The following is a 19,903-nucleotide window of genomic DNA, read 5'->3' on the forward strand; positions in this document are numbered from 1 at the left end:
TCCCATGGGTGGGTATGGCCACAAGGCAGCAGGGGTTTAAAATGAGAATTTTCCTTCTCCTAGGCAAGCTGCCATCCAAGGCTGATGAGCCCCACCTGCCCAACAACTCATCCCATGGATTCCAATTTTGCTTTATGCTCTGCCTGTCATTCCTCACAATCACACTATACAATGCATCAGCTTGTAAATCCCAAACTCCTATTCAAACACTCTGAGCAAGAAATTACATGACTGAGAGAAGCAATCTAAATATGAAGTAAGCGTTCGGCACGGACTAGAAGGGCCGAGATGGCCTGTTTCTGTGCTGTGATTGTTAATTGTTATATGACATCACAAAAAGAAACTTGGAGGTTTCAGTATCATTGAACATTGGAGGATAACCAAAGGAAAATAACAGGATAACTTTGAGTTTGTGTACACTTTTAAAAAGGATAAAACCGCTGCAAATCATTAACACACAAGATTCTGCAGATGCTGGGAATCCAGACTAACACAGAGAAAATGCTGGAGGAACTCAGCAGGTCAGGCAGCATCCACAGAAAGGAATAAGCAAGCAACGTTTTGGACCAAGATCCTTCTTTAGGACTGAAAAGGACGGGGAAGAAGCCAGAATAAGGTGAAGGGAAGAGAACGCAGAACAAGCTAGAAGATGATAGGGAAGCCAGGTGGGTAGGTGAAGGGGGAGATGAACAGAAGAGCTGGGAGTTTTTAGATGGAAAGGATGAAGAAGAAGGAATCTGACAGAAAAGGAGAGTGAAACATGGGAGAACAGAAAGGAGGGGGGGCACCAGGTGACATGATGGGCAGATGAGAAGAGCAAAGGTAAGAGGGAAGCCATTGTGGGGAATTGAAGAAAAGGGAAGGGAGAGAGATAATTTACCAGTTGGAGACTACCTAGATGAGGTATTGCTCCTCCATCCTGAAAGTTGCCTCATTGTGACAGTTGTGGATATATCAACAATTTGGAATATCAGAATGGGAGTGGAGATTGGTATTAAAATGGTTGGAAATCCTCCTCTTTGCGATGGAGCAAAGGTGCTCCACAAAGCAGTCCCCCGACCTATGCTGGGTCTCACCAATGTAGAGGAGGCCACATTGGGAGTACTGGACACTGGTGATAGCACCAAAAGATTTGCAGAGGTGTTACCTCACCTGGAAGGACTATTTGGGGCCCTGGATGGAGCTGAGGGAAGAGGTGATCGGGCAGCTGTAGCATTTCTGTCATTTGCTGGGATAAGTGCCAAGAGTGAGATTAGTGGGGAGGGCTGAATGGAGAAGGGAATCACAGAGAGAGCAATCCTTGCAAAAAGCAGGGGGGGGGGGGGGGCGGGGGGTGTGCAGGAAGGAGGTAAAGATGTGTTTGGTAGTTGGATCCTGTTGAAGATTACAGAAATTACAGAGAATGATGTGTTGGATACAGAGACTCATGGAATGGTAGATAATTCTGCAAAGCAATTTTTTAACTGACAATGATCTATTGATGTTTTTACAATGATGCATTTTTCATTTTCACATGAAGCATAATAGTATCACAATTCCTAATATATTTGCTGACTGATTAAAAACAAATTGCCTTAGAAATTCTATTGCATAACGCTGCATTTGTCAGTATAATGCGATTGAGAATGGACCATCTGGAATAAAGAATGACCATAAGCATTTCTGAGTCAGTTCGCATCATTTGGAAAATGTGACTTGCCACTTCATAGAGTGATTCACCCTTGTCCATCTGATACAATTTCCAAATCACTTGCACTCAGTGTGATATCATTACTCATGGAACATTTGTTTATGGAACACATGGGGAGAAACGGCACCAAAGGTATCCTAGGAATGACCATGACCATATCTCTCTCTTATCAACTAACCTTAATAACACTATGCTGAATTTGAACCCCTGGCAGACATCCATATTTACCTTTGGTCTTATCGCCTGTACCCTTCACCCTACCTCAATCACCACTCTCATACCTGATACCCAAAGGCCTAGAAGCTCCCAATTTCCTCATATTCAAAGACTATCCCACTCTCTAATTTTCTCTTTCTAAGAACACCTTTCTCTGTCTGAATGTCTGGTTTGATCAGACTACTGATCAAGCCATTCTCTGAGATCCCTGATGGAGGCCTCAATCCAACCCCTTCCTCCCCACCCACTAACAGATCGCTAACCTGATCTCAGACCCAAAATCCTGTCCCTTTTTCACTGCCGTCAACATTCCTCCACTACAGTCACTCAGGTACCTGACCTCCAGCCCTAATTCTTTGTCTCCAGCTACTGACCCTTCCTCTAACCTGCCCTCAAGTTGACCCCAAACACCCAGACCATAGTCATTGGAGCAGATGTTCTATTATAATAAAAACTCAACACCCTTTCAAGTAGCACCATACACCTTGAAGCTTAGTTGCTGGTGAGAAGTGCTAGAGGTAAACCCAAACTGAAATGGCATACACTAAATAGTAACACCATCTTGTGTATATGCACTCCAATTTCTAGATACTGTATTTGTTTCCTACAAATGGTGAAAATAACTCAAAGATGGGGTGAGTAATCATTGGTTTCATCTCAGCCTGGGTGACAAGCTTGGAAAGAATAAAAATTGACTTGTATTGTTTATCAAAATAAAAAAGTGAACCTGTGCCTCTCAAGTGGAATAGACAAAGATGTCTTTCAGAGAAAAAACTATCCTTGATGCAGTACAACCATAGTTATTTATCATTGGAAAATCTAAGGAAGACAAAAGTAGAAAACATATCATCTTTGGAACAATTCTTAACATTGGAATTTGTTATGCATTTTCAAACATATTTGGCAACTTGCTTGGATGGAGATCTACCACCACTAGGGGCAGCAAAGAGCCGTGAAGCACATTCTTAGTTTTCTTGATAATGCAACATCAGAGTAGACATATTCCTCCTTCTGCTGCCTTAAGCATGTGATATTACAGTTATTTGCACTTGAATCTCATGATGAATTTGATTCAGCTAGAATAATTTGGCAGTTACCTAAAATGCCTCAACTATATTCCCCGGAGAAATGATCTGGGGCAAACTGTTCATGATTTAAATGAGAAACAGCAAAGGAAATGAACCGATTGTAATGGCACAACCGCTGGTACCTAATGAAACTCATCCAATGAGGAACTAATACTATGATCGCTCAGTGAGTTCTGGGATAATCGGTTTTACAGTAAGTGTTCCCATAGCTCCAAATCTGAAAGTACTATTCCCCAATTAAAACTGATGGCACAACTGCACACGTCCTGTGCTGTTATGTCAGCAAGCACCTACCATTCCCTATGGAAACTACCTTTCAGTTGTAATTTTATTCAGACCTTTAGTTCTTTATTCTGTTTAAGTAGATAATAACTCTGTCTTTTCTTTTTTTTATTTTTAACTAATTAAAAACCCTTGGTATTACAGCAAAGATGCTAACATGGATAGAAGATTGGCTGACTGGCAGGAGGCAAAGAATGGGAATAAAGGGGCTTATTCTGATTGGCTGGCAGTGACTGGTGGTGTTCTGCAGGGGTCAGTGTTGGGACAGCTTCTTTTCACATTATGCAGTACTGTGCAAAAGTCTTAAGTGCATATACATAGCTAGGGTACCTGAGACCTTAGCATAGTTTGTAGTAATTTTATGTATTGTACTATAATGCTGCCTCAAAAAAATAACAAATTTCATGACATATGTGAGTGATGATAAACCTGATTCTGATACGGATCTCTATTGTGGACTGAGAGTGAGGAGGGGCCAGAGAGAGCTGAATCATGGTTGGGAGAAGGGGAAGGAAGAGGGAGGGAGCAGGAAGCACCAGAAAGTCTAACCACTGAATTATAATCTAATTAGTTGATATACTTGCATTCTAACCTTCAGTGTATCATTGATCCCTTTGAAGAGAGGTCCGCTATGCTCTCTACTTAAACAACATTCTGTTTTTCTATTCTCTTAACAAAGGCAGACAGGTTTACAGTTGCTCATATTATAACAGCTGAGCTTCCTACAGTTTCTCTGACCAATTTATCTAAAATTATTATGGTAAGCCAAAACAACCAGCACTTATTGGATAGCTGATAACCAATCTCAGGCTGACTTTCACTAATTATCATTGTGCCAATCAACATCTTGAATGTTCTGTGAGTAAACCATTTAAATCAAGGGTTCCCAATCTTTTTTTATGCTCTGGACCATTCCTCCTAGAGGACCACAACCTTGACATGGTTTGGAGGCTTGTGTGCCTCAATGGCCCAAAGACCTAAGTTGACTGGAGTCAGGGCATTATGCTTTGGTTCTTGGTAGGATCACCCATGCCAAACAGGTCAAAGGGTTGAGGCCAGACCTAGAGTGATTTGCCAGTCCTCCAGGTTCTGGGGCAGGGCTAACAACCCTGACAGGTAAAACAACATTTTTAATGGAAACAGCAATGAAGAATACTTGTACATCTGAGGCATCTGAGTCTCCACCCAGGACTTGTATGACTGACAGTAGTGAAAACCGAGAGAAAGTTACAGACATGATAAAGGACGCCCTTCATTGCTGCCCTAAATGCCAGTAATGTAACAGGTAACACATAAATACCGATACCATCAAGCAAGAGGTCTGTGTACCCAGTTTGGGAACCCCTGATTTAAATAGTCATGCTTTGGGATGTACAGTTGAGTTTTGAGATTGGTAGTTGTGTGGTTTTACTGAATAAAGAAGTACAGCTCTGCCTTTAATACCATCATTCCAAATAAACTGATTCCTAAGCTCCGGAACCTGGGTCTTAGCACTCAGATCTGCAGCTGGATCTTCAACTTCCTCACAGACAGGACCCAGGCTGTAAAAGTAGGGGACAAGCTCTCCTCTACAATCACTCTTAGAGCACCGGTGCCCCACAAGGCTGTGTACTCAGCCCCCTGCTGTACTCACTGTACACCCATGATTGTGTAGCCAAGTTTCCATTGAACTCAATATACAAGTTTGCTGATGACACCACAATTGTAGGCTGTATCTTGGGTAATGATGAGTCTGAGTACAGAGAGGAAATTAAGAACCTGGTGGCATGGTGCAAAGACAATAACGTATCCCTCAACATCAGCAAGACGAAGGAATTGGTTGCTGACTTCAGAAGGAGTAGCGGACCGCACGACCCCATCTACATCGGTGGTGTGCAGGTGGAACAGGTCAAAAGCTTTAAGTTCCTCGGGGTGAATATCACAAATGACCTGACTTGGTCTAACCAAGCAGAGTCCACTGCCAAGAAGGCCCACCAGCGCCTTCACTTCCTGAGAAAGCTGAAGAAATTTGGCCTGTCCCCTAAAACCCTCACTAATTTTTATAGGTGCACCATAGAAAGCATTCTTCTAGGGTGCATCACAACCTGGTATGGAAGTTGTCCTGTCCAAGACCGGAAGAAGCTGCAGAAGATCGTGAACATAGCCCAGCACATCACACAAACCAATCTTTCATCCTTGGACTCACTTTACACCGCACGCTGTCGGAGCATTGTTGCCAGGATAATCAAGGACACGACCCACCCAGCCAACACACTTTTTGTCCCTCTTCCCTCTGGGAGAAGGTTCAGGAGCTTGAAGATTCGTACTGCCAGATTTGGGAACAGCTTCTTTCCAACTGTGATAAGACTGCTGAACGGATCCTGACCCGGATCTGGGCTGTACCTTCCAAATATCCGGACCTGACTTGCACTACCTTACTTTCACTTTTCTATTTTCTAATTATGATTTATAATTTAAATTTTTACTATATTTACTTTGATTTGTACTTCAGGGAGCGTGAAGCACAGAATCAAATATCATTGTGATGATTGTACGCTCTAGTATCAATTGTTTGGTGACAATAAAAGTATTTCGAGTTCTGGCTTTGTTAGGTCTTCTGGCTTTGGTTCTCATCAGTAGTTATAGGTGAGTGAACACAACAAAAATATTGACTCCAGCATTGCCACACATCCATTTCGCTCTTCCCCCAGACATCCTTCACTCCGAAGTGTAGATTTTGACCTTTGATTCTTCGTTTACACATTATCTCTGCATCACTGGAACCAGTTTCACTTGCATATCAAAATCTGTCAGGGGGGAGGAGGAAGGGAGAGGGAGAGGAGGGAGAGGGGGGAGAGAGAGAGAGAGGGAGGGAGAGAGAGTGTGTGTGTGTGTGTTTGTGTTTTATTTCACTTTGCAGCATAATTTGTTTGAAAGATATATAGACTTGCTAAGATTTTCTTTTTATTACATTTGAATAATACATTAGTGCTTGAAAATATAAACCAGAGAATCAAGATCGGTAATTTCCACTTCTGTCAAATTAAAAACATTACGCATTACCAGATCCAGAGTTCAATTATTACATTCAGCTCATTGTGCAAAAGTGATTCGTATGTCACTTGGATTTAGAAACAAGTATGTATTTCAAGATAAAATTATTTATAAAACAGAAATGTTTCTCCATGGTCAGTACTTTTCTGCAGCTCAGAATAGAACCATCAATTTAATGAACAGCCTTAGTGAGGTAGGAACACTTTATTGGAGCACTGCCTTTGTGAAAAAAATAATTGGCAAACTCTTTTAGGTTCACAAACATGTATCACTGCTATTTTATTATGACAAAAATGGCTTGTGGTTTCCTGTGTCTCAAAATGGAAAGTGATTTTCATGCTACCTTAACATGAAAGCACAGTCAGCTCTCATTATAAGAGGCTCAATGGCAGCCAGCCAAAAAATATTATGTCCCAGAAAATGTTAGTATTTGCAGTGTCGGCACTTCAGTACGAAAACATTACTTACAGACTAATATTCACTGGGATTGTTTAACACATTCATGCATGCTGGTATTTCCAGGTATGTGTTTAATACAAATTCATTGCTTTCGTTGGCGAAAAGATATTTGCAACGAAGGAGGTCATTTCAACGCACTGATTCTTTGCTGGAACAGGGAAAGTTTTCTCTGGTTAAAATATTTACAAAAATTTTCACTTTACAAATACAAGGCTCCTGCACCAATGTCCATGTTTCATGCTCCAAAAAACCTTTTCAGACTTCTATTTTGCTCAGGTTTTAAACCAATGATGCCTCATCGCCAAGAAATTCTCAAGCACAATGCTTCTGAAGCAACGCCTCAATACTTTTAACAGAGCTACTCTGCACATGTGTGTTGAAGAGGAGGCTGTAGGTTTGCAGAGCGTAGTCATTCAGTATGACATCAAAATGTGTCAAGTGCACAGAACACCAACATACTCTCTTGGGCTCACTACCAGCTATGGCCTCAAGCGCTGAAGGTCATTATCATGGTGTTCCATCACTTCTCATCATCCTTAGTGATGTTCTCTGTCCTCCTTGCTAATTATACATTGTCTCTAGAAGCTCAAAGCAACACTAACCCTCCCACACACTCAACCCACCAACAGCTTCCAACATAATTATCACTCAGCCACCACAGCACCCCCACCCCTGCTACCAGAACCCTGGCATGTCGAATAAGCAGCCTCCTTACACTTCCTCATTGCCAGGACACCAATCACCGCTCTGACCCCCTTCTCCCCCAGTCATCACACACAGGGCTACTAAGGATGGGTAGTTATGTTCTGGCTCAGCTTGTCAAGCCCACCTTTCTTGAAATAATAAAAAAGACCATTTCCTTCTCCCAATCCAAAAAAAAACTACCCAATCAACACTTTGCTCCTTGCCATCACTAATCACTGACTCCCCCAGGCATCAACAGCTATCTCCATCATCACTTTATAGCCATCCCCTTTCTCCAATGACCTATCATCAACATCTCTGAACTGCTATTCCAGCCTTCCAATCAATATTGCCAGATGACTTGCCAACATTTATACTCAGTGCGCCATCCAGTAAAAGCGAGCATGCCATACTACCCCATCCACTTGTGTTGTCATGGACTCACACCCCAGACTCCTCTGCACATCAGTGCTCCTAAGAGTTCATCCACTTACTGTGCCCATTCCAAAGTGCAACACTTGACTCTTGTCCAGTTTAAACTCCATCTACCACTTGTCCAGCTGTATATTAAACTAAACTATATTCTGCTGTATCTATGACAGCCTTCCTCACTATCCACAACTCCACAAAGTTCTGTGTCATCTGCAACTCTACTGAACACCTACATTTCAACCAGGTCGTTTACAGTGTATATCTCAGAAACAGAGGCCCTAGCAATGATCCCCGCAGAACACCACTGGTCACAGTCTGCCAGTCAAAGTAACACCCCTCCATCACTACACTCTCTCTTCCATGGCCAAGCTAATTTTGAATTCAACTGATCAAATGTCAATGGATTCCATGTATCTTGATCTTCTGGATCAACAAACCATGATGGACCTTGTCGATTGTTTTACTGATGTTCACATAGACAACGTCCATTGCCCCATCCTCATTGATCATCTTCATCTGCCCTGCCCTCAATCATATTTGTCATCACAAAAAAAATCAATCAAGTTTGTTAGACATTGCCTTCCACACACGAACCCATGCTTATTATCACTAGTAGCTGCATCCTAGGTGGAGGTGGCTTGGTAATGCCCCAACCTTATAAAGCACACACACATTTGAGCAACATAGTTTACTCCAATATTTTTGTCCTGAGAGCTCATAATTCATCCATTTTGCAACATTTTATTTTATACTACATCTTTTCAATTTTCTAGCAAATCTATTGTTAAACAACTTGCCAATCACTTACAGAAAATCATTACAAATTACATCTGTTGCTACGTGAATGAAGGCAATGGAAAGAGACTGAAGCTAGTGGATATATGTGTTTTATTCAACAAAAATTATCAGCAGGCATCATATTGAAACCCTTTCGGAGGAAGAGGCCTGTTCGACCCAATATTACATGACATTTTACACGCTGAAAGTCAATAGAAAATTCTATAGTTACAATTATCTACAGTGCTTCCTTTGAATTACACATAATTTTCACACCTCCTTTTTCACACCTATACTCCAGACACCGAAAATGAATATTAATTGGCATTGTCTTGTTTTTCAATGCACTGCTGTCCACAGCTTCAGGAAGCTATTCTCCAAGGATGCATTTAAAATTTAATCTACAATCCACATTCAGGACTAAAGATTGGTTGCTGAAGTTGATGTTTGCTATATACCCTAATTCCAGAATATGCCTTACCACATCTAATGCACTTATGTTATAGATGCCATTAGTTACTTTAAGACAAGTCCAGTAATATTGTGAAATATGACTTCCCTTTGACAAATGCATAATATTGCCCTTACTTAATCCAAACATGCTCTCAATGTTCACTCACTTCATCTCAGTTCTTGGATTTAATAGATGGAGATTGCATTTCTTGGTAATATAAAGTTGCAACAAATCACATCAAAGCAAAAATAATCATACCCTTTCCTTCTCCAAATTAAACTAAAACACCTTTTGTACTTTGATATAAAAATAATTAACATTAGGCAATCCAACAAAATAATATTAATAAAGTTATTTGTGTTTTAGGAGATAAGTTGATTTAGATTTAAACAATAAACTATGAAAGCACACTCTCAAAGGCCGTCATAGACTTAATCTTCCCAGAGATAAGTCTCAGTATAAGCAGGAAACGTCAAATATTCAAAATTCACATTTGCTTCTAGAGGCAGGTGGCTTTCAAAATGTTCATATTGACAATGAACTAATTCTATTTCTGATAGCATAATGATAGAAAACGTTGCAATATCAAAACGAAAGGCAGTGCATTTTGCATGAAAAGCTAAGTTTTATAAAAATAATAATTTAGATTTAATCATTCTGTAGTTAGCATTTTAAATTTAGTTGTGCTTTATAGGAACCAAAAACTAATGCATTCCCTAAACAAAGTTTTTATTTCAAAGTAACTAAACAATGTGATACACTAAACTTTAAGAAAAATCAAAAAGGTTCCCAAATTAAGCTAAAGACTAAAACTTAAAAATCCAAGCCCTAAGTATGTGGCCGGTATTATGTTAAATAAACTGCATAAATCAGATGTAAATCAATAATTGCCTGAGTAATTATACTAGAGCACGTGATCCAATTTAGCCATTCTGATGTGCATTTGTAAGAATTAATCACTGAAGTTATATTTCTCAAGTTTGTGGTATGGAGTATACAGTCTCTTTTTATGATCTCTCCTTGTAACATTGACAGAAGGTGAGGATTAGAACTCCCAAGGGAACTACCGGTATGTTGGCTTAACTTCACTCTGCGAGAATAAGATTTTGCTGAAGTTCATAGTACTTTACTAGCAGAATATTCTTTGGAGAATTATCAACTTTAAAAATACAATTATTGCAGTTACAGTAATTATATTTCTGTACAAATAATGTTTAATGACAGTATAAACCAGAGGACACAATTCTAAAAGACATACAGAGAGAGATCCTCTTGTTGAAAAAGACAGGGGAATTTGAGAGACCAGTTAAAAAAAAATCATACAAGGTCTTGGATTATACCACAGCCAGGGAATTATGGATACAAGTTATTGCTTCAACAACAACTGGACTATTGTGTCTAGTTCTGTACATTATGACTTATGAAAGATGTCAAGGCTATGGAAGGGATCAAAGAGATTTACTAGTATTAGTCCAGGGATACATGGATTTAGTTACAAGACTGCTGTTGTCCTTGGAATATAGAAGGTTCAGAGGGAAAATCATGGAAGCAATTAAAATCATGAGGGGGAAAACACAGAATAACAGATCTTCCACTGGCAGAAGAGTCGAGGATAAGGGGTAAAAAATGAAGGTGATCAGCAAAGAATATCATAAGGAATATCATTTATATAGCAACTGGTTCTAGCTTAGAACACACCAGCTCAGGGACTCATGGGGGCACATTCAATCCTGACATTCAAAAGGAAGCTCAATAAGTGCTTGAAAGGAAAATAAAAACACAGGACTATTGAAAGGGGCCAGGGAGTCACACAGACTGTGATCATATAGAGCTGGAAGGGGCTCAAAGGACAACATTTACTCCTTCCAAGCCATATCGCTATGGTGATTTTGGTCTAACATAGCAAACTGTATGTTTGCTATGTTACCCAAAGATAACAAAGCATGCATGTTATTGCCAATTACCTAATTCCACAGTTTTCTGTCCTCATCTTTTGGGGAACACAGGCACACCTCATGCTGATGCCTTGTGTCATAATGAATGATTCACTCAAAAACCACAAACCCATGCAGTACCTATCTCCCATTCTTACTGACCATATCAATCAAGTGTGTCATTCATGACATGTCATGTTATTGAAAAGCAGTTCTGTTGTTCTCAGCTCCATTTGGCAGATGATTTTAAACTCTGCAATTAGTTTATAAGCAGAGAATATAAGATTTGGTGTGGGTTTATCCATGTTGAAGACTGATACAGACTTGTCATCTCTCAGAAGCAAGATTCTTACAATTTGACCAATCCAAGGCCACATGCCCAGTTCTTTATCATTATCTGTGTACATTAGCAAATTGCCTGCTGGATAAAATTGGTGAGTTGCTGCTGTGAATAAGTAGGGTGTGGGCTGAGCATAAGCTAGACAGACTCCATACACCCTTGAATAGTGTCTTGTAGGTAGATAGACTTTAAGGTCCTATCTAATAATTTTGAGATCAGATTCTATTTATGTAAGTTATGAGAATATTCTGCAATCTACTTGAACATCCTGCAGATCTTGTTGGAGAACATCACTCTGGGTTGTTACATTATGAAACAGTTGAACACATTCTATTACAGTGTGAAACACACAAGATTGAAAGAACTCCAATGCAGGCTACATTACAAACTTTGGGGGTTGATAGGTTTCATTTTAAAAAAATTTAAGTTATGTGAGTGACTTTAATTTAATACACAGGATCGACATTCATTACTTACAATCCATAAGGCTTTTTTGGTGTAATTTAGCTTTAATTTGAAAAGAAAAGTAGGAAGGTTTTTTCCCTTAATTCTCTACTCCACTCTCCTGTACAGTTAGTGGCAGTAATGCACCTTTAAGTTGGGCTGACCGTCACCTTTAAAAGTCAAAAGGAGAGAAGAAGAAAGCACAGCGACACCTGTACTTTCTTAGTGTTTGTAAAGATTCGGCACGTCATCTAAAACTTTGACAAACTTCTACAGATGTGCAATGGAGAGTGTATTGACTGGTTGCATCACGGCCTGGTATGCAAGCACCAATGCCCTTGAACTGAAATACCTTCAAGAAGTAGTGGATATGGCTCAGTCCATCACAGGTAAAGCACTCTTCACCATCTACATGGAGTGCTGTCACAGGAAAGCAGTATCCATAGCAAGGACCCCCACAATCTAGGCCATGCTCTCTTCTTGCTGCTGTCATCAGGAAGGTGGTACAGGAGCCTCAGGGCCCACACCACCAGCTTCAGGAATAGTTATGGTCCCTCAAACATCAGACTCTTAAACCATAGGGGATAACTTCACTCACTCCATTACTGAACTGTTCCCACAATCTATGGACTCACGTCAAAGGTTTCAAAGGTACATTTAATGTCAGAGAAATGTATACGATATACATCCTGAAATGCTTTTTCTTCACAAACATCCACAAAAATAGAGGAGTGCTCCCCAAAGACTGAACGGCAGTTAAACGTTAGGACCCCAAAGTACCCCCCCCCCCCCAGCTCCCCTCCCTCCCACGCTCAAGCGGCAGCAAGCAACGATTCCCCCTCCCCTCACCAGCAAAATAAAAAGCATCGGCACCCACCAACAAGCACTCAAGCGTGCAGCGAAGCAACAGCAAAGACACAGACTTGCAGTATCCTACTCATTCACCCGCTATTTGACATACTACAGGCTCTCTCTCTCCCTAATAAGGGAAAAAGAAGTGCCTCCATTTCATCTCATGTTCTTGATGTTTATTATTTATTTATTTCTTACTATTTTTCTTTCTTTTTGTTTTTGCATAGTTTGCAGTCTTTTGCACACTGGTTTTTCAGGGCGCAGTCTGTCATTGATTCTATTGTGTTTCTTGGGTTTTCTGAGTACGTCCGCAAGAAAATGAATCCTGGGGTTGGAATATGGTGACATATATCTACTTTGATAATCAATTTACTTTGAACTTTGAGTAAATACCTTTCACTCCACATTAAAACAGCATTACAAGAGCATCTTTATCCAGCAGACTGTAACTGTACCTGAAGGCGATTTGCTCTTTTGATAAGCAATTGGGAATGAGGAATAAATGTAGGTCATACCAATTACACCACTTTCATAAATGAGAGAAGAAATTGAACATGTTTATTTGTGCATAATGAAGGAATGGTGTATAAATCTAATTCTGCAATATTAACTTGGAGGCATGAGTTCAAATTCCACCATTGGGATTTGATGATGTGAATTTAAATTTACATAATTATCTGGAATAAAACAATAATATAAATAATAGTGACCATGAAAACATCTAAACATAGAACATAGGACATCATAGGATAGTACAGGTTCTTCAGCCCACAATTTAGTGCCAACCTTTTAACCTACTCTAATATCAATCCACATCTTCCGGCCTACACAGATCTCATCCATATGCAATCTTAGGTTTTCTCAAATATCCCTAATGTATCTGCCTCTACCACCACTCCTGGAATGGTATTACATGCATTCACCACTCTCTGTGTAAAATATTTATCACTAACATCCTCCCTATACTTTCCTCCAAACCACTTAAAATTATGCTCCCTGATATTAGCTATTTTTGCCCTGAGAAGCTGTCTTTGGCTATCCACTGAAACAATGCTTCTTATCATCTTGTACACCTCTATCAAGTCAGTTCTCATCCTTCCATTCAAAGTGAATCAATTCACACTTCTCCAGTTTGAACTTGGTCTGCCACTTCCCAGCCCAGCTCTGCACCCTGTCAATGTCCTGGTGTAACCTACAGCAAGCTTCTACAATATCCACAGCTCAACCAACCTTTGTGCCATCTGCAAACTTACTAACCCACTCTTCCATTTCCTCATAAAAATCACAAAGAGCCCCAGAAGAGATCCCTGTGGGAGATTACGTCACTGAACTCCAGGCAGAATACATTCCATCTACAACCACCCTCTGCCTTCTATGGGCAAGCTGAACCTGGACCCACACAGCCAGCTTTCCCTGGATTCCATTCCTCCTAACTTTCGAATGAGCCTACCGGGGTACCTTATCAAACATCTGATTAAAATCCATATACACATATCCACTGCTCTACCTTCACCAATCTACTTTGTCAAATCCTCAAAGAATTCAATCAGGCCAGGAGGCATGATCACAAAGTTCAAAGTTCATAGTAAATTTATTATCAAAGTGTGTGTGTGTGTGTGTGTGTGTGTGTGTGTGTGTGTGTGTGTGTATATATATATACATCATATACCATATACCATCTTGAGATTCATTTTCTTGCACCATCCACAGTACAACAAAATACAACAGAATCAATGAAAATCTACACACAAGGACCCACAACCAATATTCAAAAGAAGACAAACTGCACAAATAAATAATCAATCAATCAATTAATTAATACTAAGGACATGAATTGTAGGCTCCTTGAAAGTGAGTCCATAGGTTGTGGAATCAGTTCAGTGTTGAGGTGAATGAATTTATCTATGCTGGTTCAGAAGCCTGCCCCTCACAAAGCCATGCTATTGCTAATCAGACTATGCATCTCCAAATGCTCATAAATCCTGTCTCTAAAAATGTTATCAAATAACTTGTTCACACTCGCCACTGAAGTAAGACTCACTGGTCTGTATATCTCAGGGTTACTCCTGTTCCCTTTCTTGAACAAAGGAATAACATTTGCACCTTTGAATCATCTGGTACCAATCCTGTGGCCAGTGAGAAATCAAAGATCATCGCCAAAGGCAAAGCAATCTCTTCCTTTGCATGCTGTAGTAACCTGAGGTATATCCCATTCGGCCTTGGGTTCTCATCTATCCAACCATTTTTCCAAAAGTTCCAGAACATGCTTTTCTTAACGTTGACATGTTCTAGCATATCAGTCTGTTCTACAGTGCCCTCACAGCTGTGAAGGTCCCTGTCACTGGTGAATACTGAAGAAAAGAATCAATTAAGGACCTCACATACCTTCTTGTTTCCTCTTTTGTCCCTGATCAGTCCTACTTTCACTCCAGTCATCCTACTGTTCTGCACATATGTGTGGAATGCAGAATACAGAACACAGTACAGTACAGTACAGCACAGGAACAGGCTATTGGGCCCACAATATTGTGCTAAACCAGCTAAAAAGCAAATCAAAGACACCCAAACACTAATCCCTCCTGCCTATACCATGTCCATATCCCTCACATCCATGTGCCTATCCAAACATCTCTTAAAAGCCTCTCCGTGGATTGTCACCTTGTCGTGGTGGAGAAGCTTGTGTGGTCCTGAGATCCCGAGAGTGATGCTGTCTGGAGCTATGCTCCTGGTAGGGTCACCCATGGCGGTAAGGTTGAGGGTGAGGTCCCTGACAAAGAACAATCCAACCAAGACCTCAACTGTGGAACAGGCGGACAAAGTTACTTGGAACTCAATAGGCGGATGAAGGCTGCAACAAATCCATCAGCTTCAATCATCATGGTTTCCATGCCATTGGAATCAGTTGGTTGATTTGTGAAGTATTGTGTGCTTCTTGGAGTGTAACATCAAGTACACATTAAACAAATACACGCACAGGCATCTTCGCTCTGTGATACATCAATGGGACAGAGACCATCATCCTCGACCTCAAGGAATAGCCACGATGACGAAAAGCCTCTTATACATTTGTCTCTACCACTATACCAGGCAACGCATTCCAGGCATCCACGACTCTCTGAGTAAAGAACTTACCTCTCACTTCCCCCTTGAACCTACCCCCTCCAATGCCTTTGGGTCTTCTACAGGAAAGTATACAGTATTCTACTGTTTTTTCATAATCTGTCCTAACTCTATAACTGCAGCAATATAGTTGACTGTTGAATGAAATAGCTTAGTAAGCATTCAGTTCCCAGGTATCAAGAATGGATAATAAATGCTGACTAGAAATAAGCACAATGCTAGAGAACAACTATAAAGTAAAACAAAAAAACTGCTGTGTCAGATAAAGGGGGAGGGCTGAAATATTAGAGTGAGCCCCTGCAGGGAATTGACGTTTGTGTTTTGGTTCCAGATTGCAGCATCTGCAGTCTCTTGTGCCTCCAACAATATTCTGGCTAAAAATAGCTTCAGGAATAGAAAGGAATAAATGATGTGCAAATGAACGAAAATATCAGTGTTTGATTGTAATGAATCTGGCAATAAACAGAACTGTCAATATCAATTTACTCCTATTGCATAATTTAGAGTAGAAAAATATCCTGATCCGCAGTCTAAGAGTAATGCACTGACATATCTCCTACTTCTGTTAACCTGCCTCATTTCCTGGGCCTGGGAAACTCTGCTGAGGTGCAGAAACAGTCAAAAGATCATTAAAATGGAAAATAATGTCAAGTCCTAAATGCCACGGTGGCAACACTTGCCAATTTAATTCGCAATCAAAGACTCCCACCCTCTCCCAAACAAAACTTTGTTAGAGCACATGGCCAACATCATATGACCACATTAGATGTCATATCTTAGGTCCTAAAGCTAGACATCACTCTACAGGATTCTACTACCATCATACAATGAGATATTAGCTTGTGTACAATGTTAAACAATGGACACTTGAGATCTGTACATTAGAATGCAATGTATTCAGTACTACAGTAACATAACCTTTGCCTGCACATAGCAGGCTGGCCATATTCCCTTACCTCTGCCAATAAGGGAAGGCGAGGCTGCTGGTGATGAAATGGAAGATTGAGGAGTGGGAACTGGACACTGCTTTCCTGGTTCTTCTGCTCCCTTCAGATTCATCTTCTGCACGATATAATCTGTAGATTTGAAAACAGCAATAGACATGACAACCTGCTATTATGTTTACCTTTAGCTGAGAAAGTTTTATCTTTTTTTTTGAAGCACTAAAGGAGGAACGAGGAAGAATGCAGGTGATCTGGCCAGAATATTAGAATAATCTTATTGCCTTGACACTTCCATCTATTTCATGTCTTAGCATAAACTTTAACTTCCTGGTAATTTTGGAATCTACAGGCTTCTCTTTTTTTTATACTTTTATAGAAAATCTGCCCTTAATGTGGAACGTGGCCATTCTGGTATCTTATAACTGCATCAACAAAGATTGTGCATTTTTGTCATACCTCACTTTCTATAAATCATGCTCCTTATTCATGGGAAGGATCTTTCCACAGTTATTCCTCCATTTAGGTGAGTAATGACAATTTTAAGTAACTTTGATCTTGTATTTTATTTAAATATAGAAAACAAATGACCAAGCAACCATCAAATACATAAGGAATGTATATCCCCTCTGGTGGTTCCAAAGACTTCTGCACAAAATCATTATTACGCTCCACTGTAGTACTGAGTGCTGCATTGCCCAAGGTAGAATGGTAAATTAAGGTCATCTTGATTTATTGCAATCTTTCTTGAAAGTGCAGCGAAGTTATGCGCGGTATGCCAATTGGCATGAACCCCTTGATCGACAAGATTATTAAAACGCTTAAATGGTGATTATTACAATTCTTTTTGTGGAAGCTTGTTGTTTGCTGTGTCTGGCATTTGCAATGACAATTGGAATTCAAAGGAGCTTCTCCGATTATGAAAGGTCTGCTTTGTATAAAGTGAAGGATCAAAAAGACAGAGTGTGCAAAAGAGTTAAATAATTCATCAGAAACTAAAGAGTAAGGGAGAAGTTAAACTCAGTGGCTACTTTATTAGACACCACCTGTACCTAATAAATGGTTAATGAGTCCATGTTTGTGGCCTTCTGCGGCTGTAACCCATCCACTTCAAAGTTCGAAGTGTTGTGCATTGGTTTTTTGAATTACTGTTGCCTTCCAGTCAGCTGGTCCACTGTCCTCTAACCTCTCTCATTAACAAGGCATTTTCACCCACAGAAATGTTGCTCACTGGATACTTAATTGTTTTTCACACCATTCTCTGTAAATTCTTTTGAGATTGTTGTGCATGGAAATCAGTTTCTGAGATATTTGAACCACTTGACTGGCACCAGCAATCATTCCGCAGTTAAAGTCACTTAGATAACGTTTATGCCCCATTATGATGTTTGGTCTGAACAACAACTGATCCTCTTGATCATGTTTGCATGTACCTATGCATTGAGTTGCCACCATATGACCGGATGATTTGATACTTGCATTCATGAGCAGGTGTTCAGGCATACCTAATAAAGTGGCCACTTGGTGTAGAAATCTGATGTAAATAAAAAACTAAAATATTAGATGTTACAAGTTCATTACAATATGATGCATCGACTATCTCAATCACAAACTTGTTAACATCTAAATGGGTAATATATGATATGGTATTGCTAGCAAAGGTGGCTCTACTTGTACTTTGGCTACACCTTGATTTGTCAATACTCTGGCAATCATTTGACGTTAAGCTTAATTCTGAAATGATTAAATTTTATGAAGAGTATGAATCTTTGCCAAGGGAAGCATTCCAGAAGGAAATGGGAATTCCTCCAGTGAGATGACCGGTGGAGCAGGACTCTGCTCCGTATGCTTATGTTCAAACAACACACACTTTATGGAGGGTTAAAATATAATCAAAAATAAAAGACATTTACTTAAATGAAGCTCAGCATACACAACATACATTTTAATTGCTGATGGCTTTCAAACACATGCACATTCAAACTTTAATTAATGTGTTCCCCCTAACTAAAATACAATTACATTTTGAAATTAGTTCTGATTATTTTTATCATTGCAATGCTGGTTGAATTTACAAAGAAGCCATATTCCCTAAATCAGTCAAATGCCTAAGATCAACTCAGATTTCATGTTTGAAGTCATACAAACTCTAATTCCACTCTCAGTTCTTATATTTGCCAAGGAACTCAACAGAATGATTCTGTATAATTACAGAATACATGGATGAATAATCAATCACTTCTATTTAAAGATGTGGATTACACTTAATGAGCACGTGCTCTGACAAAAACCATCCATGAACCAAATATCTACACTGGCGAAACCATATACCTTGCCCTCTTCATATATCCAATAACTATGCCTCCACTCACCCCATCTCTGATGACACGTGTTTGCATAACTTCAGTTGCAAATTACATTTGGTCTGCCTATCTGTGACTTTAGAATCCTTCTATAAATGCATTAACTGGCCTCCAGGTGGCTATTTTTCCTGATAACTGCTTCAAATGTTTTATCTCTATCTGCAATGCACTTTCTCTGTACTCTAACACTTTTATACCTTTTATAGCCTTATCTTGAAGCACCTTACTACTGTCATGCATTAACAGAGAAAATCTGGCCGTGGAAACTGGTGGTATGCAAGACCAGTTTTCTACTGTACATTGGTACATCTGACAATAATAAATCAAAATACCTTGAATAGCTTATGTCACAAGTCTAATTAGAAACTAAAATTTCAAGTGTCTAAAATTTTTTCTCATGAAAGCAAGGCCATATTTTGAAGAGCAGGCTTCATTGTGCATTACAAGTAATAAGACCATAAGACAAAGGAGCAGAGTTAGGGCATTCGACCCATCATGGTTAGTTTGTTAACCCTCTCAACCTCATTCTGCTGCCTTCTCCCCATAACCTTTGACACCCTGACTATTCAAGAACCTATCAACCCCCCCCCCCACTTTAATTGTACTCAATAACTTGGCCTGTACAATTATCTGCGGCAATAAATTCCACAGATTCACTACACTCTCACTAAAGAAATTCCTCCTCATCTCTGTTCTAAGCGGATGTCCCTCTATTCTGAGACTGCGTTCTGGTTCTAGATTCACCTACTATAGGAAACATCCTCTCCATATCCACTCTGCCTAGGTCTTGCAAT

At 39.9% G+C, this 19,903-nt stretch overlaps 1 protein-coding gene across 13 annotated transcripts in view; it reads right to left on the reverse strand.

The window, feature by feature from the left end:
* Nucleotides 1-19,903, reverse strand: part of anks1b (ankyrin repeat and sterile alpha motif domain containing 1B) — an 856,034-nt gene that overhangs the window by 380,953 nt on the left and 455,178 nt on the right. For all 13 annotated transcript variants that reach the window (XM_073066305.1, XM_073066306.1, XM_073066289.1 and 10 more), the window contains one exon: nucleotides 16,762-16,881. In XM_073066305.1, the coding sequence (XP_072922406.1) occupies nucleotides 16,762-16,881 (120 nt within the window). The remainder of the gene's footprint in view (nucleotides 1-16,761; nucleotides 16,882-19,903) is intronic.

Source organism: Hemitrygon akajei, chromosome 14, assembly GCF_048418815.1.
Source record: "Hemitrygon akajei chromosome 14, sHemAka1.3, whole genome shotgun sequence".
NCBI classification, from domain to species: domain Eukaryota; kingdom Metazoa; phylum Chordata; class Chondrichthyes; order Myliobatiformes; family Dasyatidae; genus Hemitrygon; species Hemitrygon akajei.